Source organism: Triturus cristatus, chromosome 3_1 (genome assembly GCF_964204655.1).
Source record: "Triturus cristatus chromosome 3_1, aTriCri1.1, whole genome shotgun sequence".
Lineage (NCBI taxonomy): Eukaryota > Metazoa > Chordata > Amphibia > Caudata > Salamandridae > Triturus > Triturus cristatus.
The window spans coordinates 559874032-559897224 of record NC_140583.1 but is presented as its reverse complement, the minus strand read 5'-3'; the positions used below and the strand labels follow the sequence as shown (position 1 = coordinate 559897224).

The 23193-nt window shown below is 50.7% G+C and overlaps 1 protein-coding gene across 12 annotated transcripts in view; it reads left to right on the top strand.

Moving 5' to 3' along the window:
* Nucleotides 1-23193, top strand: part of AKAP13 (A-kinase anchoring protein 13) — a 1236163-nt gene that overhangs the window by 1198062 nt on the left and 14908 nt on the right. For 11 of the 12 annotated variants that reach the window (XM_085644487.1, XM_085644486.1, XM_085644483.1 and 8 more), the window contains 3 exons: nt 2081-2131; nt 8515-8928; nt 11152-11434. In XM_085644487.1, coding sequence (XP_085500613.1) covers nt 2081-2131; nt 8515-8928; nt 11152-11434 — 748 coding nt within the window. The remainder of the gene's footprint in view (nt 1-2080; nt 2132-8514; nt 8929-11151; nt 11435-23193) is intronic. The other variant, XM_085644478.1, reaches the window with a different exon arrangement.

The following is a 23193-nucleotide window of genomic DNA, read 5'->3' as shown; positions in this document are numbered from 1 at the left end:
AATCAGGATAAATTCAGGATAGACGTGGGAAGTTGTGGAGGCCCTCGGGAGCCCTGTGCCTACGCGGCCATCTTGGTTGCGCGCTAGGCTCCTCCCTTAATGATTTTTTTGTTATCTATGTCCAGGATTGGATTTGGAACTTTCTCAGTTTGACGGGGGAGGATTCCAACGCCGAGGAGCTCAAGGAATAGTGCTGCGTGATCGCTAAGATTTGAATATATAGTGTCGGTATGACAAATGTATCCCATACAATTTGTGGGTGCAACTATAAAATCTACTGTAGAATTGGAATCATCCCGAAAGAATTTTTTTTCCGATCTAGTTGCGTCTACTTATTTGTACACTTCCAAGCTCTTAGATGCTAAGAACTTATTCAGGATGTTCCCATTATCATGGTGCATGAAGTGGACTAGTGGCTCTCCCTCCATGTCAACCATGCCACAAACCGTTCCCAATGAGTTGGGGCATGGTTGGGAATTAAAATCACCAAGGTCCTGAGTGTGCCGGCCTCCTGTTCTGAAGTCTGTGGGACACAAAGACTTCGGCCTCAGCTCCCCAGAACTCTATTGCTCAGAGTTCTGACCTACCAGGAGGGGCCTGTTCCAGTCTTGGGCCTCTGGCAGTTGTTCCTGCTGTTGGGAACTGAAAGAAACCTAAGCGAAGAAAACCTGCCTCCGATGCCGTCAGCAACGCCACTGTGACTCTGCGACCTGTACCGAGGCCTGGGGCACCGCTCGTGAAGTGCACGATGCACCTCCCTGCACCGTAGCTCCGACGCCCTTCGATGCCTGCAGTTATCAGTAATTACTGACGCCAGCACTAGCACCGAATTCGTCAACACCAGCACCTACATCCTGTTATCGCGGTACTAATGACCACTGAGGGTGACTCCACAAACTCGCCGACTTCGCATTGTCACCGGAACCAGCGCCTCACCGCTGACGCAACCGACTTACCTGTCCTAGATTCGACACGTAGCCTCCTCGCGGACACGACGCCTCGCCTCCCCCGTGGCAGACATGGAGTCGGCCTCGACCTCTGCACCCACGCCTCACCTCCACAATGCTGTGCATCGTCATAGACTTCGTGTCCAAGGTACTGTTTGTTTGGGGGTCTGTTTGACTCCATGCCCGACGCCGCGCTTCTACCGGTTGGCGTCGTACTTTGGATTTATTGCTGTCACAAGGTCGCAATAACACCAGGTGGAGCTCTTTGTTTTTACAAACTTTAATTTTGCAATAACTGATCTAAAGTCATATCTTATTACCGGTATGTTGGATTTTTGTCTTGTGGGTTTAGATATCGATAACTTATTTTTCTAAACTGGTGTGGTGTCCATTTGTGGTGTTATTCCTGTACTACTGTGTGTTTTGACACATTGCCTTTGGGATAAGTCTGTTTGCTTGTGTCCCCCCTTACCTTGACTAGAACCAAGGGTCCCTATTTGGACAAAGTTACCTACCTCTGCCAATTAGAGACCCCCATTTCTAAAATGAACCAGCACTGCAGGGTTGGAAAGTGGCATGCCCTGAGATTAGGGTGAATGCAAGATCACGTTAATTCCTCTATAAGAAACTCATAAAAATGCAAATCTAATAGGTGGGTATTTTTCAGCTTACATTGTTTTGTTTTTAATCCAAACTCTTAATCTGTGCGTGTTTCTGTACTAAATGGTTGATTGCATCTTAGATGTTAAGTATTTTATCATACTGCTATTGTTTCAAGCGCATTGTAATTACTATACTGCGCCATCTGCATCAGCATGCCGGAAAAGCTCTTAGTGCCTTGGGGCTGCCAAGTTTGCATTTGATGATTTTAGTTCTGACGAAATAATTTGGCAAATGGCCACACTTCTACTTTATCGATAGTGCATCTCTTGCATTCTATATGAGCTACAAAACTCTGCTTGCAGGTGTAATTGGTTGAGTTAAAACCACCCACAGCCCTCCCGAATTGCGGTTATTTGTACTTTCCAGACGAACCATGAATATTTTTAAGATTAAACATTGCCTTACCGTTTACATGTACAGAAGACTCCCCTTGTCATTTGGTGACAATACTCGTTTTTGTTCCCATTTAGCAGGTGCTTTGCAGCGTGTCCCACCTACATGAACTGCTCAGCACTTTACAGGTAAGTTCACTTGCAGTGTAAAAGTAGGTACACAATAATTTACAAAATGATCACATTCCTCCCTGTTTATGAATGCAGCTATTTTTATTTATTTTTATTAATGAACTTTAGCCAGCCATACGGAACTCTAGAGTGGCTACAGTCCAATAATAAAAACTCGAAGCCGATTTCTATTTTGCTACTTTATGGATACTTTTTTCTAAATTACCTTTTCTGAATGATGAATACATTTTGTACAGCAGTGTTGCCATTAGTCAAGAGTTATCATTTTTATTGTTTGCAGAATGTACTGAATGGTAAGTTTCAAAAGTAGATTTGTTTTCTATAACTGAATTGAAATGTTTATTTAAAGCTTAATTAAACCAAAACTAGTAATCATAGCCTACCAAGCCAAACGTGGGTTAGCAATTGGGATGTTTGTCCAGCAGTTAAGTTACAACTCTTTAGAAAAATTATTTCTTTGAAGAACAATTTATTTGTTTTGAAGTAGAGGTTGCATAGTAGATGTATACATGGCAGAATGCGAGTCAGAAAAATATAAAATATGATTTGTTTTAAAGGTTTGTAGAGAGGAGACATATGTAACAAAATCACACCTTTCAGTTTAAAGTAGCACCACAGAGGACCACCATATTTTCATACCATGGACAAGTGACTACAGCTACCTGTATTTTTACTGAAAAAATATATCTGTAAGTAGCATAAAGCCACATACAATACCAACTCCAGCGACATGTGGTATCTGATAGAGACATCTAGCTGCAGATTCCTTAACGTAGAATATCTCCCCAGGTGTCAGACTGGATCCGGTAAATCTTTTTTCCCCCGCAGTACCTCTGCACGCCGGGAGGTGGCGTCGCCCGGGCCATCCTGACGTCATCCACGGAAGTGACGTCAATGGAGCCATATAAGCCACTCCCCGCGTGCTGACGTCAGTTGTCTTCTTTTCCACATCCTAACGCGGATCCGGGAAAGTAACACCTCGGGCCTGTTATTGTTTATTACAGGCCTTATCTATGCCTTTTCGCGTCCATGAACAGTGTGTTCGTTGCCCTTTGTGGGTTTCCAACCGTGCCAGTCCTGCTCACGACAGCTGTCAGCGACTGGCCTTCATGAAATCTGTATATGGTGCTTGGGAGAGCACGATGACTCTGTGGAGTGCGACGTTTGCCGCCGGCTGCGGGCAATCACTGCGGGAACGCCGCATGAAGCTGCTGTCTTGCCTGGATGTCCCGAATGGACCCCTCGCGACGCAGTTCTCCTTCTCCATCGGAGTCGTCCACGTGGCGCCAGTCCTCGCAGGGGGACGATCTTGTTCGGGGCCGGTCCCGGAATCGTCGCTGTCATTCGCCTACCTCAGGTAAGCATTTGCCCCGCCCCTCCCTGGCGCGCCTCCGGGCCCCACAAGGGGGGTAGGGACTTAGGTTGGGACACTGCCGGCGGGGTTACCCTCGGCTCCAACCGAGTGCCCTGACTCTGACACCCACAACGTCTAGCCCTTCAATAGCGCCGTCGCACAGCCTTCCAAGGCTCCCTGCGGCATCGCTGGATGTGGCTTTGGCATGGTGGATGACACCGCTTCGGCGTACTCTCTCCCTGCAGGTTCCACCTCAGGGAATGATGAGTCGACGCCGGTCCGACTCTCAGCGGTCGAGGCCTTTTTCGGAGGTTGCCGGCTCGACTCGAAGGGTCGAGACCTCTTCGGAGGTTGCCGGCTCGACTCAAGGAGTCGAGGCCTTTTCGGAGGTGGCTGGCTCGACTCGAGGAGCCGAGGCCTTTTCGGAGGTCGCAGACGCTGGCTCGACTCGGGGAGTCGAGGCCTCTTTCGAGGTCCCCGGCTTGACTCGAGGAGTCGAGGCCTTTTCGGAGGTCGCTGACGCTGGCTCGACTCAGGGAGTCGAGACCTTTTCGGAGGTCGCCGGCTCGTCTTGGGCGGTCACGGCCGTTTCGGAGGTCGCCGACGCTTACTCCACTCTGCCAGTCGGAACCTTTTCAGGGTTCTCCGACGCTGGCTCGTCGTCGCTTCGACGCCGGTGCCATCTCTAGCTTTGTTGGTGGAGGATGTGGTCCCAGTGGGTTCACCACCCCCTGAGTCATTTCACTGCTCTCCAGAGCAGACGCCAGTAGAGCATTGGTCTGCTGCTAAGCCTCTATTAAGTGGCCGGTTTAGCTTGCATCCATCACCTACTGATGACTTGCTCTCACCGTCTCGCGGGGCCACGGAGGCTAGTGGGACATTTGGCAGGGCTGTAGACATTTTAGGGATGGAGCCGCCCTCAGTCTCCAGTCCTTCGGAGCCTTTGCTGGATATTCTCCACCAGGGCGCGGGGAACATGGAACCGTTGTTACCTTTAGCGGAGTCATTGTTTGGCATCCTTCTCGGAACGTGGGCAATGCCCTCCTCGGGGGACCCCGTGGATCGTGCTGTGGCACTTCGCCATCGGCCGGCTCCCAATGACCCCTCCTGTTTGACCCTCCATCCTAGAGCTGGAGGACTTGTGCTTCAGGCAGCTCTCTGTCACTCCTGTTGCGTTGCATCCTCCGACTCTGGAGTCTCGGTGGTTAGAGTCATATGGCCGCGATGTGTTTGCATCCGTCAGCTCGGGACTCCGGTCCCTCAACACGTTGTATGTATTTGCTCGGGTTACATTTGCCCTTTGGGACGCTGTTGAACGGCTCCTCCACTCCTTGCCAGAGAACTCTTGTACCGATCTGGCCCGCATAATCAGTGATGGCCATGATGTGGCTCACTTTTCAATTCGGTCTGCCATGGACGCCACGGACTCTGTGGGTCGTGCTATGGCCGGTCGGTTGCCATACGACGCCACGCGTGGTTGCGTGATGGCGCTTTTCCCAGAGCATGGTCAGGAGCGGCTTAGAGATCTACCGTTTGATGGGGTCACTCTCTTGACGCCCAGTCTGATTCGGCGGTCAGGCGCCTCCTGTATATGTGTCTTCCTCGGTTTTGATACTTGTGGAGGATTTTTGGTTTCGTGACGGTGCCGTCCCTTTCTTTTCTGTTACCTTTTGTGGGCTGCAGATGTTCTGGGTTCTGTGGCTGCTCAGCCGTCTTGTTTCCTTATTCTGATACAGCTGGTTAAGCTGTGTTTGCCTTTCTTTTGAGCCTCTGCCTACGAGCTTGTCTCAAGAGGGACCCTTCTTTTGTAGGGTTGTGCCTCACCCTATGTGGGGTAATTGTTGGCAATTATATTACTACTCTTCCTTGCCCAGGGACTTTTGATGCAAGCTGACTCTTCTTACTGTTGTGGGATGCCTCCTCTGGTGAGATCCATGGGATTGGTTTCCCTACAAGGGTTACTATTGGTTGTCTAAGGTTGGTTCGGAATACATCCCAGCCTCCGTAAGCGGTTTTGTCAACCTGGCGTGTTCCTACAACCTTGCTGTGCACGTCTTGCCTGTCTATCGGTGGACATGCGCCCCTGGCGGGGGCAGGTCTTCCCTTGCACTGTCTCCGGTTCCTTGTTTCTTGCAGGACACAGGGTCCGGTTTGTCCCTTCCTGTCCTGTGCATATTCCTTGTTCTCAAGGAGTGGCTCTTGTCTATGCCTTTCTGCCACTGGATCTGTGCCACAGCCCTGATGTTTTTCTGGGTGTGAGTTCTTACTCCCATTCTGGCACAGGTGCTTCTTTAGGTGGCATTACTGTGTGTGTATTCTTCTCGACGTTCTCCCTTTTGGTAGACGATGTCGGTCTTTGGCAGTGTAGACTTTTGGCGCCAGGCTTCTGTCTGTTCCTTCTCTATGTCACTTATGGGCAGTCTTGTGGTCTGTGTTTCCGCCTGTCTCACAGGAGACCAGGATTCTTCCCCCTCGGGGGCCTGTTATTTTTTCTGCATTCTTACCTGTTATGCAGCACACCAGTTCCACGGTACCGCTTGCATGACTCCCCTGTTTAGGATTTAGTCACTCCGCTTACTTGTGTCGACATTCCTGCCTCTTTGTGTGTATATCGTGGATTCTACACACCACTGGGGTGCTCGCTTACTAGGTCTTTTTGCCTTCGCGTCAGACATTCTTGCTTACTCTTTCCTTCTGATAGTGCCCTCTATGTGTTCATAGCCTTGCTGGTTATCCACTCGCAGTGGTGCCTTTTAATTCATTTGGCTGCATGCCTACCTCCTGAGCGTTTGCTCAATGGTGGCTCCTCTGTCTCTGTTGGCACTAGGCTCATCCCTGCCACTGTTGTCACGTGTCCTAGGGAGTACTCATTAAGGTGTTTGTTCTTACACCCAAGGGCCTCATGCTGTGGCTCCTGTACTTGGGCGGACAGTCTTCCGATTGTCCCCTGTTTCTTGTGGCTTCCCCTGTGGTGTGTGTTCAGACGGTATGCTCGACCGTTGTCGTGTTGTTTTGACCCTTGGACCTTCGTTCCTCTTGGATTATAGGGATCGGTGCTGGGATCCTTATTTGAAGGTCTCACTGCATTGTTTCTTACGTTAGCACAGAACTTTCTAGTTCTGTTTTTCCTTTCGTCTGTGTCTGGGCGACAGAGGTCTCACACCGCTCCTCGTCGAATTTAATGTCTTTACCATCCCTTGTTAATGCTCCTTCAGGTGGGTCATGGGTCTGATGTCTGTTGTCCTGCCATTGCGATTTCCACCGTATTTCGTCAGCAGTTGACGAGTATGTTCTTCGGGAACTTGCTGGTTGTTTCGCAGACCCTCCTACTATGAGTTATGGCTTTGGTATCTATTCTGCGTTAAGGAATCTGCGGCTAGATGTCTCTATCAGATGGAAGAGTTACTTACATTAGGTAACGATATATCTGGCAGAGACACAGTCTAGCCGCAGATTCCTTAACGCCCGCCCATCCTCCCCGCTCTGAAAAGGCCTTTACATTTGGTGATTTTCCACCTAGCCCCCACCTTTCTGGTGGCCTTGGTCTTCCGGAGTTGTGCTCTTGCAGCTCACTCTGGGGTAGGGTGTGTTCTCCTGCGTGGGGCCGCCCCTCCATCCTGGTGTTTGGTTGGTGACGTGTTCTCGCACCTTCCTTTGGCGCAGGGGGGGTGTTCGGCTTTCGTGCCCTTTGGCTCTCCACTCCGTCTACGTTTTTCTGTGGTTAAAGTCTTACTTTTCACTGCCTTCTCATGTTGTTCCACCTGTGTTCTTCATGTGTGCATTTATTCTGTTTTTTATTCCTTCACACCGCCCACGCCTGTGCCTCCTTCTTTCTATGGCACTTGGTTGGGTTGGGTTCCCTTTGGTGCTACAGTCTTTCAATCTCTGGGGGGTGTGTGTAGTGAACTTTCCTGTGGTCGTTCACTTCTAGTCACTTGTCTTGCAACATATTGCTTCGATATTGAGGTTCTTTTAATTTCCCTCCTATGGTGACGAGCTGTGCCTGGCTTGTCATACCTTTTGTGCCGCAGCCGTTGCTCCCTCGAGGTGGGGCACGACGTGGCAATTTGTTGGGCCCTTGCTTGCAGCAAGTGCTCTGGGAGCTCCCTTCAGTCCCTCCGGGTACTGGGTGCTTTTTCTACTTCCTATCGTTTCTCATCCAAATGATTTGACTCTAGTTTTCATGTTATTTCTCGTTTCTTTTCAACGATGTTGCTCTTTTTTTTAACACACACTGTTCCTATGCTATCGCAGTTTTTGCATGGCTCCGCGTTGTGGTGCGGAAAAGTTTCCTGTAGAAAACTGACGTCAGCACGCCGGGAGTGGCTTATATGGCTCTATCTGACGTCACTTCCGTGGCCACCTCCCGGCGTGCAGAGGTATTGCTGGGGAAAAAAGATTTGCCGGATCCAGTCTGATGCCTGGGGAGATATTCTACGTTAACGAATCTGCGGCTAGACTGTCTCTCTACCAGATATATCATTACCGAAGGTAAGTAACTCTTCCGTTAGTTCAAAAGCAAATCACAGACTCAGAGTATAGGTGAATGTTGAACGGAATAACTGAAGAAATCTGCTACATGTTGCTTGCCAAAGGAGGGCTTTACATTACTAAACCATTGCAGTTCCCAGTAATATCTCAAAATATCTCAGAATGGACATCCCAGTGCTGTAACCAGCTAATTGGACTATGATCATATGAAATTCCATAAAGCGATCTTTAGAGCTGTTCAGTTGCTGCCAGCTTACTGAAAAACCATAAACTGCATTTCTCTCTCATACTTTTTCATCCATCACACTGCCAAGTGCTGCACCCAATAACAGGATCAAAACAAAGAGACCACACATCCACCACACACCTACATGGTGAAGCATGCTATCCACGCACTTTAGCATCCCATGTAAGGGTAGTAAGTACTATATAAATGTTGCAATACAATACACCTGTATCCATATGTTTTTCTGTGATGATTGTGAATTAAATTAACTTATTCTATCCACTTGTTCTTTTACCATTTATGTATTAGGCTGTAGTAATTCAACAGGACACGTACATAGAAGACCAAAAACTGTTGTTAAATGAGAAAACAATTTCCAGAACTTTATCAAAGCCGAATTCTTTGATTGAACAAGAGAAACAGCGAAGTTTAGAAAAACAACGGCAGGAACTGGCCAATCTTCAGAAACAGCAAGCTCAACATCTGGAAGAAAAACGCAAGCGGGAAAGGGAATGGGAATCAAGAGAGAAAGAGCTTACCGAGCGGGAAGCTAGACTCGCACAACGAGAGGAGAAGACTGAGAAGGGACTGCAGGAACTGGAGAAGGAGAGGGAGGAGTTCCAGGCTAGGAAGGAGGAGTATCAGCGTGATCTGGAGCGTCTCCGAGCCGCCCAGAAGCAGCTGGAAAAAGAAACTGAACAGCTGAAGCGAGATATGGAGCAGGTAATGGAATGGAATGTGAAAACAGATTACAGAATAGGTGACCCCCAACAGCTGTTTTTATGGTTGTTCCATGTTCATTGTGGAAAAATACTTTCTGCTCTGCCAGTGTTTAATTTGTAAGACAGTAAGTCCCAGTGCCCAAAGCACTGCTCAAGCCCACTGCCAGGCGCGAGTACCAAGGCTGCATAGTATTGAATCTACTTCATGCCACTGACCAGTCACTGCTCCCCTCTGTCTAACTCTTGCAGGTGCTAGCTTTTCTCTATTGACAGTTTTTCCATCTTTTCTCTTTCTGCTTCTTTCCGCTTTGTGCATTTTTCCCTCTCCTGCTCTCTGGAAATCTCACCTCTGCATGCGCGTCCTAGTCTCACCTCTGGTTTGTACCACCATATCACCCTCCTACTGTCATGTCTGTGCCCCCCAATCTCTTTTCTTATGTCCCCATACATATGCATGCCCTCACTGAAAGTCAGTCATCAGATGGGTATTTGTTGCTGGGCTGTCACAGTGTGCACATACCTCTTTATTGCTTTTTATCAGACATTGGCATTTTTCGTTTTAAAAGTCCATACAATTTTATGTTTCCTTATGTTTTTTTAGCACATCATGTATTGCATAGTGGGCGGTATTTTTTCTTATCCTTAAGCATTGCCACTACATGGCTCCAGGAATCTAAAACTCAGAGTGATCTCGTAGGAGCTAAACGTAAGCGAAGACGCATCTCTTTTGTAATGTGAAGCTTAGTCAGCCCTCACCATGATCCTGATATCAAATGCCAGCAACAGGCGCCACTTGACAGCCTGTGCATCTGGAAGCTTCAGCCAACTTGCTTGCTCTGAGGTTGGGAGTGTTTAATGCTTCAAAGCAGAGGAACGTGTGGGGTGACAGATATTCAGACCATGAAGTAAGACATGCATGCTGCTAATTTTACTATGGGATGAATTCAAGTCTCTTGGGCTATGTAAGAGACATGCATTTGGGAATGATTGAATAATGCCCCATGCGCTGTACTGCATGTGAAATGTAATATATTCTACAGTAGATTAACCTTGCTCTTTCACTATTCGGGAAAGGGAGATCTGCTTAGAAGCTGTGTAAGCTTGTGCATGAGTGTGGCTACACGCTGTAGTGTTGTTTCTGTGTTTTAAATTTGCCATGCATGTTTATAAACTTGTTAAATGAAAAGCTGTTTTTCAAAAGAAGGCCTACCAGAAATCTGACAAAACTACAAGGCTGAATTGGAAATTGACTATATGATGTACCAGGACGAGTAACATAACTTGAAACATCCGAAAGGTCCAGGTCTCCTCTCCCCAGTTCCCTCTGTTGAAAATCCTTACGTCTTAACCAACTGTGGAAAATGGATTGGTCTCTTTTCTAACTTGCTTTGTCATGAGCTTTATTGGTTTGATGCACTTATTGCCCATGGCCCATTTCTTTACCTTAGACTTGTATTTTAGTTTTGATAAGCCATTGACATTGCTAAATACTTTCCTGGAGACCTTCGCGCTTGCTTTGTTTAATCACAATAACAGATAGATTTCACTGAGTGGCAGGCGTGGTGGAAGTGATATCATACACCCTTTGTCTCATAGTGACATCTCAGCTCTGGTGTTTGCTGCTACGGGACAAGAGTTATTAGTCCTTGTAACCTTTTGTTCTCCTCACTGCTTCAACAACTCTTAAATCCAGGCCAGAAAGAGTAGTGCCAAAATTATCAAAGGGTAAGCCAGGTTAGCAACGGCTACTGTTAATTATATGACATTATCTTTTGAATAGCCAAAGAGTATTTTTCTAGCAAAATTAAAGGCTATATATATGGAGCATTAAGTGTGGTGTACCCCACTGTTCCTCAATCACGAGGCAGTCTGGGCTTCCTGGCTTACGCAAAACTTTTCCTGACATATGTTATGGCTCACCAATTCGTCTGTGACACTGTGAATATACTATATGGTTATCTTTTGCGTACATGCTAGATATGTGCCATATTTTGCTACCCGTAATAAATGTGACTTTTAAACTTAATTTAGAATTTTTTGTCTAGACGTATCTCTTCAGTATATTCCATGCAGTGTATTCCCAATCTTCTACACACTGCTAATGTGATACATTTGAGACCAACGACTGCAGTTCATCTAATATGGTTTTAATTATTTTTCGGTAGTCAGAACTGTAGGGGCAAGTATGCACTTCCCATCTTAATTCTGTGTTTTTGGCTTTCAGGATTCACTGCAGCATGATAAAAGTACACGGACATCCTCTATGACTGCTGACTGTTTAAAACAGCCCAGTTCTTCTTCACCTAAACAAGACCATCTGGAACCTGCATCCCCAAAAAAGGACAGTCTCTTTAGGACAGATAGTAAACAAAAAGGAAAAGGTCCTTTCCACTTACTATCTACAACGAACCAGACTAACAAGCCGACAGATAGACTCTTCAGTTTGTCAAAGCCAAAGGAAAAGAAAGAAAAGAAGAAGAAGAATAAGGGACGTTCTGAACCTGCTGGTGAGCCCATTACCAATACTAAATGCGTATTTTAACATTCCATATGAGATATTCTTAATATTTTAACTATGCTTGACTCTAAGCATCATTATTCCATAGGACTCTTCTAAAATGGCTGCGCAAAGGGTGATGGGTAAATCCATAGTTGAGCTGAGTTAAGCAAAGAAAATTGCAACCTCCCCTTGGGATTGATAGTTTAATCACAAGACAGTAAACTGGCAAATAGATGCAGAAAGGTGAAATTTTCATAGACAACTCTGCGTAAAGATACACAACTACTCATTGGCTACTTTAAACCACCTACTCTGTCTTTTTCTGACTTGTGTGAACTAAATCCGAAGTATGTAAACACTTGCAGGCAGAAGACCAATATAGATCTAATCTGAAACCTTGAAGCTTTGTTTATAGGGGTCCTAAATACATAGACTCGAAGTAAAAACTAAAACATTGAGTGACATAATACTGAAAACTAAATCATTGATTTCCTGCCATTCAGACCATTTTGTAGCTATAACTGTTGTGTCATGAATAAAAAACAAAAGTAGTGTTTTTATTGTTGAATTATGGCTGAAGAGGTAGTGTGAACGGGATTAGCACTAAAAAATATCTGTACAATGAACAGTGATTCCAGATAACTAGACAGTTGCATCTGATTGTCAGCTGTACCCCCCAAAATTGACATATTTTGAGAATTTAACAAAAAATGTTTAATCAATAAAAAAAAAAAAAAACAATTATGAACGCAGGTCCAAATAAGGCAGAATTTCCTCTATTATCTAGTGCAGGAAAACTATGTGTACGCAGAGGTATTGTTCTAACTATCTTATGACTGACAGTGCCCTTAACTTGAAATAAATAACATGGGTTATTATTTTTTTAATCACAGGTCTGATATAACTTCCGCCATCTGCCATGATGGACTGTTTTTCACTTTTTCAAGGCGTTCGACGCAAGTCGTTGTGTGTGTTGTTAACCTTAACTATCGAATTTCTTTACATAATCACCTTTGAACCAGAAACATAACTCATTTGATCTTCGACTCCTGGTACACGAGGGATGTCCCATTGTCAGACTGGCTCCAAGCCATGTGACTCCTGTCACAAGCTGATGTCAGTCACCGATCGTCACGTCATGTGCCTCTGGTGTCTGGAGCGGGACCATGACCTGAAGTTGTGCTCTGACTGCCGGACCATGAATCCCAAGTCTTTAAGGGAGCGGTCCCGAAAAAGCTCTTCGAGGCCTGGCAGTCCTCTCCCCGTCGTTCGAGGTCCTGGTCGAGAGGAAGGTCTTGGGACCGGTTGTGGAGCCACCGCATCTCGTCTTTGCACTCATTGGGTAAGTCAAAGCACAAGAAGATGATGAAGCATTGTCACTCTTCGCCTTCTCCCCGTTGATCGACGCGGGACCCGTAGCGTCGTCACTGTGCAGCTCCATCTTTAGAGCCTGCTCCTGGGATGGCTCTGCACTTCCCTCTGTTTCCTGGAGGTAGATCGTCCCCTGCCCAGCTTCGAGCCTTTTACGAAGCGCTTCACAGCATTTTTGGGCAGCCCAACACTGCAGACGCGCCTTTGGGCCCCACAGACTCAGCTGGGGCCCCTGGGCCTTCAAATGCTGGCGGCTCTGGCACCGGAGGGCCCCCGAGGATCCAGGTCTGGATCCGGATCGGCGCTGGTTGACATCATGGTATCATCCCTGGCACCGATTCCAGTGGCGATGCCCTTAGCGCGAATTGTGCCCCCAACCAGCGTCAACCCTAGCCTCAACCCCGACTGGGACCCGGTGCCGGACCGGTGTTGCCTGATGTCGGTACCGATGGCGGAGGGTACTTTTGTACCCCTGTTCATCCCTGGTGTTCCCTATCGCCCTGGGTGGCAGCCAGAGGAGGGTGAGGAGGACTGGGAGGGGTCTATTGACCCTTTAGCTGACCAGCTTGACGAGCCGGACTGGCAAGAGGAGTTGGGTGATGACAGTGGTTTGGATACCTCCCAGACCTTGGCATGCTCTCCCACCCTACCGTGGGTGCGGAAGAGGGAGGTTCCTACGTAGTGGTGTTGCGTAGGGAGGCTGAGGCCTTGGGCCTCGAGCTGCCTATGGTGGCAGTTAGGACTAACCTCCTGACAGAGGTACTTCAGCCGGCAGCAGCCTCTTGAACGCCCCTGCTGCCTTTTAATGAACCCCTCACAGACATCCTTCTGGGCACTTGGTCCAAGCTCAGCACAGGGGCTCCTGTGGACAGGATGATTGCCCAACGCCACCGCCCGGCCAACCCACTTTTGCTCACCCAACCCCAAAGAGCTTGGTGGTCCAAGCCTCGTCCTCTAAAGGCGCATTCCCTACTGCTCCCCCAGATAGGGAATCCAAGAAGCTGGACCACCTTAGGAAGAAGATGTTTTCTTCTACCAGCTTAGGGCTGTGGTAGGTGAACACTGCATGCCTCTTGGGCTGGTATACCCATACGGTGTGGGATATGGTTGCGCAAGTGATGCCCCAGTGCCTGGAGGGAGCCCGGGTCGTGCTCACCCACACAGTTGCTGAGGGTCAAGATGCAGCTTAGTTCACCATCAGGTGTGGGCTGGATACCGCCAACTCTCTGGGCAGAACGGTTTCCACGTCAGTAGCCCTGATGTGCTGCGCCTGGTTGAGGACGTCTGGTTTTTCGGGGGATGTCCAATCCACCCTTTTGGACATGCCCTTTGATGGCCGTCGCCTGTTAGGTCACAAGGCGGACTCAGCGCTTGAGCACTTTAAGGATTCTAGGGCTACGACCAGATCCTTGGGGCTCGCAGCAACCTCTCGCCCCACGCAGTCTGCCTTTCGTCCCTTTCGTGGCTACGAAAAGGGTGTCCCACCACGTTCTACCCAATCGAGCCACAGGGCCACACAAGCTACCCAGTCTAAGCGTGGCTGCGGACGTGGGTCCCAGCGACGCGGGTCTTGGGCCAGCGGCCTTCCGGAGAGAGCGGTACCCCCAGTCACTTTTTGACTGAGTTTTTCAAGGCCTTCTGTCTCTTCTTTTCGAGCTGATCGACTCCTGGTGCCGTAGGAATGCCCTGTTTTAAGTCCTGCGGGGATTGTCATTGAATGATGTCGGTGACGGACTCGTACCGCGTGTCTCTACTGCCTGGGATGCGACCACAACCCCAAGTTGTGTCCCGACTGCCAGGCCATGGCGCCTACGACTTTGCGGGAGCGGTCCCGAAAGTCGCTTGAAGTCCGGCAGTCTGCTCCGCGCCGCTCAAGGTCCCAGTCCCGTGGGAGGTCGAGGCCGTGGGAGGTCAAGGGGCTGGTCGCGGAGCCATCACAATCGTTCTTCGGGATCGCAGTCTTCGCACTCTGGGTCAGGTAAGACGAAACATCACAAGAAGTCGAAGAAGCGCCATCGCTCACTGACTTCCCTTCGCGGCTGAGGGTGCGGGTGGTGCCTCCCCCGCGGCTCCGGCTGAGCCTACGGCGTCGCCGTCGGACTACCCGCCCTTCCCGGGTCTGTTGGTGACACCGGCCCAGCTGCAGGACTTTTCGGCAGCCATGCCCTGCCAATTTGGGCCATTGGGCCCCGCCGACGCGCCTTTGGGCCCCACGGGCCTGACTGGGGGGTCCTCGCCATTTACTGTCAGCGGCTCCAGCATCGCTGTCGGCTGCGGCCCCGGCGCCCAGGGCCCCCAAAGATCCAGGCCTGGATCCCGGTCAACGCCGGTTGACCTTGTGACACCTTCACCGGCGTCGACCCCAACCAGCACCACTCCCGACATCGCCCGTGCCCCCGGACGACGTCATCCCCGGTTTCAGCCCTGAAGTGGACACGGCGCCGGAACGGCGTCGCTCGACGCCGATTCCGACGCCAATGGGGCCTTTCTACCCCTATGTCCACCAGCCTCCGTATTTTCGGCCTGTTCCACAGCCTTAGGAGGAAGGGGAGGACTGGCAGGGGTCTGAGGACCCTCTCACAAAACAGTGCGAGTTTGACCCGGACTGGGTTGAGGATTTGGGGGATGCCAGCGTTCTTGACACCTCTCCTGACCTTGGCATGCTAACTCCTCCTACCGTGGTTATGGAGGAGAATGCGAGTTATGCAGTGGGGTTGCGTAGGGCGGCCGAGGCTCTCCACCTCAAACTCCCTACAGTGGCCGTCAGGACTAACGTCCTGACACAAGTGCTTCAGCCGGCGGCTACCTCTGCGGAGCCACTGCTGCCCTTCAATGATACACTTTCGAACGTTCTTTTGGGCACCTGGTCCAGACCCAACACAAGGGCTCCTGTGAATAGGAACGTGGCCTGACGCCATCGCCCGGCCCCCCGCAACCCCCTCTTTCTCTCCCAACACCCCACCCCCTGAGAGCTTGGTCGTCCCAAAGCGCCTTCCCTACCGCCCCTCCGGATAGGGAATCCAAGAGACTGGAACAGTTTGAGAAGAAGATTTTTTCTTCCACCAGTTCAGGGCTGCGTTCTGTGAACACTGCATGCCTCTTGGTTGTTATTCTCACTCTGTGTGGGATACTGTGGCGCAGGTGCTGCCTCAGTGTCCGGAGGAGGCCCGGACAGTGCTCTCCAAAACTATTGCTGAAGGGAGAAATGCGGCAAAGTTCACAATACTTTGTGGCCTTGACACCGCCGACTCACTGGGCATGGCGATTTCCACGACAGTGGCGCTCTGCCGCCACGCCTGGCTGAGGACTAATGGGATGTCCAGAACACCCTGATGGGCATGCCCTTTGATGGCATTCGCCTTTTTGGCAACAAGGCAGAGTGCGTTAGAGCGTTTTAAGGACTCGCGGGCTACGGCCAAGTCCTTGGGCCTTTCGGCCACTCGCCCTACTCCGCCTTCTGATTTTCGCTCCTTTTGTGGCCATGGAAAGGGCGCCCCAACACGTTCGCTTCAGAGCCACAGGCTGCAGCAGCAACAGTCTCAGCGTGGCTGCCGACGTGTGACCCGCAGAGGCGGGTCAGGGGGCCAGCGGACGGGTCAGTCCATTTCCACCCTGGCCACCACTGCCTCCAAACCTTCCTAATCCAGTTTTTCAGGCCCATCAAACGCCAGTGGGCGGCAGGATTCGCCATCACCTACCCCACTGGCGCACCATCACTGCGTACAGGTGGGTTTTAAAAAAAGTCTGAAGGGGCTTCTCTTTCCCCTTCAAGACTACCCCTCCAGCCATGCCACCCCAGTACACCTGCATGTCGGGGGATCACTTGGCACTTCTCCAACAGGAAGTTGTGGCCCTCTTGGCCAAGGGGGCCATCAAGCGTGTTCCTGCGCCAGAAGTAGGTTGTGGTTGTTATTCCCACTACTTTCTGGTGCCCAAGAAGGACAAGGGCCTGTGTCCTATCTTAGACCTCTGGAACATCAATCGCTTCCTCCGGAAGGAGAAGTTAAAGATGTTAACTCTGGCTCAGGTCTTGTCTGCCCTCGACCCTGGAGACTGGATGGTAGCGTTGGATCTGCAAGACGCATATTTCCATATTCCCCTCCTGCCGACCCACCGGCGTTACCTGCAGTTTACGGTAGGCCACGAGCACTTTCAGTTTACCGAGCTCCCCTTTGGCCTTACCAGCCCCCCTCTGGTGTTCACGAAAATGATGGCGGTGGTCGCAGCACATCTGCGCAGATCAGGGGTTCCAGTCTTCCCCTATCTCGACGACTGGCTGTTGAAGGCGGGATCACCCCAGGCAGTCGTCTCCCACCTCCAGACTACGGTCGACCTCCTGCATTTGATGGGGTTCTCCATCATTGTGCCGAAGTCGCACCTGGTTCCCTCTCAGAAGCTCCTCTTCATCGGTGCGGTTCAGGATATGACGCTCTTTTGGGACTATCCTCCCGAACGACGAGTCCAGGATATTCAGGCTCTGATTCCGGTCTCTATCCTGGGTTTCGGTCCGGCTGACTCTGAGGCTGCTGGGCGTCATGGCCTCCTGCATCCTGCTGGTCGATCATGCCAGACGGCATATGCGGGCTCTGCAGTGGGACCTGAAGTTCCAGTGGGCGCAGCATCAGGGGAACCTGTCCGAGTCCATCCAGATCTCGGAGGACACTGCAAGACAGTTGCAGGGGTGGCTCAGAAACCGGCATTGGGTCAATGGAAGATCCCTCTCCCTTCCCCAACCGGAGCACACAGTGGTGACGGACGAGTCCCTCCTGGGATGGGGTGGTCACATGGGAAAGGCAGAGATCAGAGGCCTCTGGTCTCCAGCGGAGTCCCGGCTCCATATCAACCTTCTAGAGCTTCGGGCGATCTGGCTTGCACTGAAGGCCTTCCTTCCCTCTGTCAAGGGGAGAGTAGTTCAGGTGTTCACGGACAACACCACCGCCATGTGGTACTGCAACAAACAGGGCGGGGTGGGGTTGTTGACCCTATGTCAGGAGGCTCTGCGCCTCTTGACATGGCTGGAACATCAGGATATTTCCCTGGTGGTTCAACACCTGGCAGATTCACTGAACGGCAGAGCGGACGAACTCAGCCGCAGGTGCATGATGGATCACGAATGGCGTCTTCACTCTGATGTGGCGCAAGGTCTCTTTCAGCAGTGGGGAGAGCCTTGGTTAGATCTATTCGCCAATCGAAGAGAACGCGCAATGTCAGCAGTTATATGCCTCTGGAATTTCCAAGGCGGTACTCGCTCGGCGACACTTTTTGTCGCGAGTGGAGCTGCGGTCTGTTGTACGCCTTTCCGCCTATATCACTTCTGCCCAGAGAGCTGAAGGAGATCAGGTGCGACCGGGCCCATGTCATTCCTGAGACTCCGGACTAGGTTCGAAGAGTATGGTATCCCGAGCTACTCAGTATGACCATTGATCCCCCGATCCGACTGCCTCTTTGGGAGGATCTTCTGTCGCAGCAGCAGGGGACGGTCCTCCACCTGAACCTGTCCAGTCTCCACCTCCTTGCGTGGAGATTGAGCTGCTGCAGTTGATTCCTTTTGACTTCCTCCTGAAGTTTGCAATGTTATTCTGGCGGCCAGGCGGCCCTCCACTAAGTTGGTATAGGCCTGCAGGTGCAACAAATTTGTGGCATGGTGCACAGCAAAGGCTGTGGATCCTCTTTCTGCCCATCTTTCAGAAGTTCTTTTGTTTCTTCTATATGATAGAGACTACTTGCTGCAGATTCCTTAACATAGAATTATCCCCAGGCGTTAGACTTGACCCAGAAAACGTTCTTGCCCAGCATCTCTGCGCACCGGGGGGCAGTACCACGCAACTCTTCCCCGACGTCCTCAGCGGGCGTGACGTCAGCGAGGTCACATAAGCCCCACCCTGACGTCAGTTTTCTTTTCCGCGTGCACCGCGGACCCGGATCGTGTTCCTGGCCTGTTTTCAGGCCTTCCTTTTACGCTTAGCGTTTTCTTGGGTACAGTGTGCGAATGCCTTCGGGCTTCAAAACGTGCTCGTCTTGCGTGTGCCAGATGTCGGCGACGGATCCTCACCCCATCTGTATGTGGTGTTTAGGGGAGTACCACGGCTCCATGGACTGCGAGGCGTGCCAGCAAATAAAGCCGAAGTCCCGGCGGGAGCGCCGGATGAAACTCCTTTCGGCCCGCATGTCAAGATCGGCGTTGTCTCTGCGTCAGTTCCCTGCACAGGGCTTCAAGAACCGCCGCTTCTGTCTCCGACATAGTCTCTCTCCACGGCTGCAAGGGCGTCGCTCACCTGTTGGTAAGTGTCGCACTTTATCCCCGAGGCCCGGTCCCCAGCCTGTTGGGGGCGTGGGTTTTCCGCGGGTGGTGCGGACACCCGCACGTCGTCACCCTATCCGCCGTTCCCCGGTGCGGGGGCGACCAGAGCCCAGATGGAGGCCTATGCAGCGGCCTTGCAGTCCTCTTTGGCACTTCCCTCTTCTCCTTCTCTTCCTGGGACGTCTGCGGATCCCTTGCTGCATGTGGGGACTCCTGCGGCGACGCCGGCGGCTCCAGCTCTGGCGCCAAGTGGTTCGGATCCAGGTTTGGAGGATGTGGTGCCGTCAGGGTGCAGCCCTTCGGGGTTCCCTCCTTTGGACCACAGCACCTCTGCCTCGCCGCAAACCCCCGCGGGGGTCCCTGTGGTGTTGCGGGAGGTTGTCGGGGCGTATCCTAGAGTCCCCATCGGTCCTCTGGGCAGGGGATGGCCATGTCTGAGGCCGAGGTGACGCCACTCCGTGCCGTTCCTTAGTCGCTTCGACCCAGCCCCGGTCTCCCGCACCGCGCATTGTGGTGGAGGTCATTCCGGCATCCCCCCTGACGCCGGTGGCGGACTCTACGGTGCCAGTCCGATGTCAGGTCATTGATTCGTCTTCGGACACCCCCTCTTCTCCAGAGGTTCGGCAGCTGTTTGTTTCATCTTCTCCGGAGACGGGTCGCCGCTTCGTGGCTTTTTCCCGGGCGTCTTCTAAGGATGGCTCTTCGGCCGCTGCCGGGCCCGCAGTCTTCGCCAAAGGCGCCTCAGGTTCCCCATTCATCTGTCCACCCTCCCCCGTTTCGAGCTTGGCCTTTCCTTCCTCCGGTTGGGCTGGGGAACGGCCGCCTTAGCTTGCAGCCGTCGCCCACAGAAGAACTGCTTTCCCCGCTGTGGAACCCTGCGGAGGTGAGTGGTGCCTTCGCTCAGGCTATTTCCACGGCTGCGGGCATCTTGCGCATGGGCGATCCAGCTGCCCATTTCCCCACAGATCATCTGCTGGAGGTTCTCCACCAGGGCTCTTGTGGATGGGAGCTGCTTCTTCCCTTCAAGACTGCGCTCCACAATTCTCTTTTGGGGTCGTCCTGCCATGGGGGACCCGGTGCCCCAGCCTCTTCTGCACAGCCATCGTCCTGCTCCGCATGATCCTGTCTGTCTTTCTCTCCACCCTTCTACCAGGGGCCTTCTTTTACAGACTGCCTTTCCCTCCTTGCCATCGGTGTTGTCTCCCCCGTCGCGGGAGGCCCGCTGGTTGGATTCCTGGGTGCGCAACATCTTCGCCTCCTCCAGTGCTGCTTTGCGGGCCCTTAACACTCTTTGTGTATTTGCCAGAGCCACTTCTTGGTTATGGGACTCGGCGGAGTCCCTTATGTCTTCCGCTTCTTAGGAGGGTGCTTGCGTTGATCAGCGGCACCATTTGTTGGATGGCCGAGAGCTGGCAGCGTTTATTCTTCACTCGGCTCTGGACGTTGCAGAGGTGCTTGGTCGTGCCATGGTTACTTCGGTGGCCCTTCGTCACCATGCCTGGCTACAGGATAGTGTTTTCCCTGAGAACGTTAGAGAACGGCTGGTTGACCTCCCCTTTGATGGTGCTCTGTTGTTCCATGCCCCTGCGGATTCTGCCATTCAGAGGTTTCTTGCGGGGCTTCGCCCTCCTCCTCCTCCTCCTCCTCCCCCTCCCCCTCAGTGACCTGACTGTCGGTGTGTTTTGGGAGGTGTTCTCCCGTTTTTTTCCTGGGGCCTTGTAATGGGTAGCCCAGGTTGTGTGTTCTGTCTGGTTGATGTGCCTTGGGGGTCGTTTTGTGGGCCCTTGGTGCTGTTGGCTGCTGGTCCGGCCCTTTTGTTGTGTTGTGGCTGTTGGTAAGCCCGGTAGGCCCTGAGATTAGGCCTTCTGTCTCTTCTTTATTGGCTGCTTCATAAGCTGTCTGCGGGTATTTTCTGCAGGTCTTTATGTTTTGCCCTCTGCTGCGGACATTTATTCCTAAGAGGTGTTCCAATGGTTCTTGGGACGTAACCTACCCTATGTGGGGTACTTGTAGCTATTATATAGCTCTGTCATGTGCTGAGGAGGTGTGGTCACCCTTTCGGGTACCTAGCTCTCTGTGGCGTCACGGTATGTCGCAGGTGCAATCTTCTTTCTAATTGTCTTTGAGAAGCTTGCGCTAGATCCGTCCTTCTCCTTGTCGCCATGCCGCTCGGCTGGTCTGCCCTGCTGTCTGCGGCATCGTGTTGTGGCGGTTCCGGATTTTTGTCCAGTGTTTTGGCTGGGCCCTCTACTTGATGCTCCAGAGGGTTTGGTTTTCCTTCGCCTCTGTGCTCGGGTGGCCTGCTTGGGCCCGTTCTCCCTCTTATTTTCTGCCGGTTCCTCCACTTCTTCGTGGTCAGTGTGTGTGTGTTCTGGACCGCCCCCCCTTGGGGTGTGTCCTGGTCATCCTGGGCCTCTGCCTTCGGTTGGCGTCTGCCTTTTCCTGGGTGTGTTGTTCCGTGGTGTTGCCTGTTGCTGGCGATGCGTGCCAGTGCAGGACTGCTTGTTCTGCTCCACGGTGGTGCTCTTGATGTGTTTCCTTGCGCCCCTGCCTCTGGTTCCGTTGGGGCTTCGTGCAATGGTGCTTTTCTTCTTCCGCCGGTGCTGTTGGCAGTGGCGCCGTTCCGGCCTTGTCCGCTGTTTGCGGCCACGGTGTTTTCAGCTCTTTTCTATCTCTGTGCGTGTGTTTCTTCCAGTGGGCCCTGCCTCTCACTGGGTTCGAAGTGCCCCTTGTGTTCCTGGACAGCCATGTCCGGAGAGGCGGATTCTTTGGCCGTTCTGTTCTCCAGGACTTTTGGGCGTGATCTTGGTTCTCAGACCCACCACCGGGGTTGGTATTGCTGGGATATCTATTCTAAGGTAAGGAATCTATAACTAAGTTTAACTATAACTTGTGCCCCACGCACTACACATTATATGACATGTTAAATAACTTCATTTATGACATCTCAAATGACCTCATAGACGACATAACTGATGACACCACTGATTAAATCATCCAATGAATGTGTCAGTCTGACACATATTTTGTGGGCTGGGAATAATTCAAGAAGTTAAAATGAGACCAATCCTTACAAAAAATGAATGAATAGATAATGCCCCTTACTGTTGCTACTGTACAATACACCTTTTATGTATGTAAACTTACCCATTTTTAGCAGATGTCATCCTCTTTCTCCTTGTTTTCACTCGCCTAAAAAAAAAAAATAATAACTCTGTAGATTTTAATGGTTGTACATAATTGTTAAAGTTTGATCACTAATGGGGAAAAAAACGTTTTGGTGATTCATTCTCCTTAGTTGGAACACTCACCAAAACAAGTCATAAGACTCACAATTTACTGTTAAAAGGTCGACGTATGCATTAATGACTTATAAACTACATTCAACAAGGGGCAATGCATAACACTTTGTTTTGTAAAATACACTAAACCTTGTTAAATGAGTGGAATTGTATACAAAGAGCCATACTTGAAATCACAGTGTGAGTTAAACATGTGTAAGTGGTCATCCCTACATTGTAATTTGTAGTTGCTTAAAAACTTAAGGGAGTTCTGCTTCCAAACATCTTATAAACCTTCACATATCAAACACTTTTTTTATAGTTCTGTATGACATCTTTTTCACAGGGGCTTACGGCCGGACGTGTACAGATGGCTAATCTTTTGTGAACACAAACTTTGACTTTTCTCACAGATTTTGGGGATAAGTTTATCCATTAAAGCAGAACTCGCTTTCAAACATGCCTTTGCAACTGACATCAAGTGTCTTCAGCCTTTACCTAGTTTAAGAAGCAGTAATAGTCTTTTCTGGTAGGTAAACCATGCGCCATATGACTTCTGCAATGCAGGCCACCGTTGGTTCCCCAGCATATCATATATCTTTTAAATGCACCAACACATGTCATAACTGTACTTGGTGCCTGTATATGACTGTAGATGCTTTACTAACAAATGTCTTTTTTTTTTTTTTTAAATGATGTGAGGGTTTATGGACGTCATAAGCAGTGCATGAAGCTATAATTGGCGAATTGCACGTTTTTTTTGTTTTTTTAAACTAAGTTACTATCTTATTTCAACACCTAACTGTAACGTCA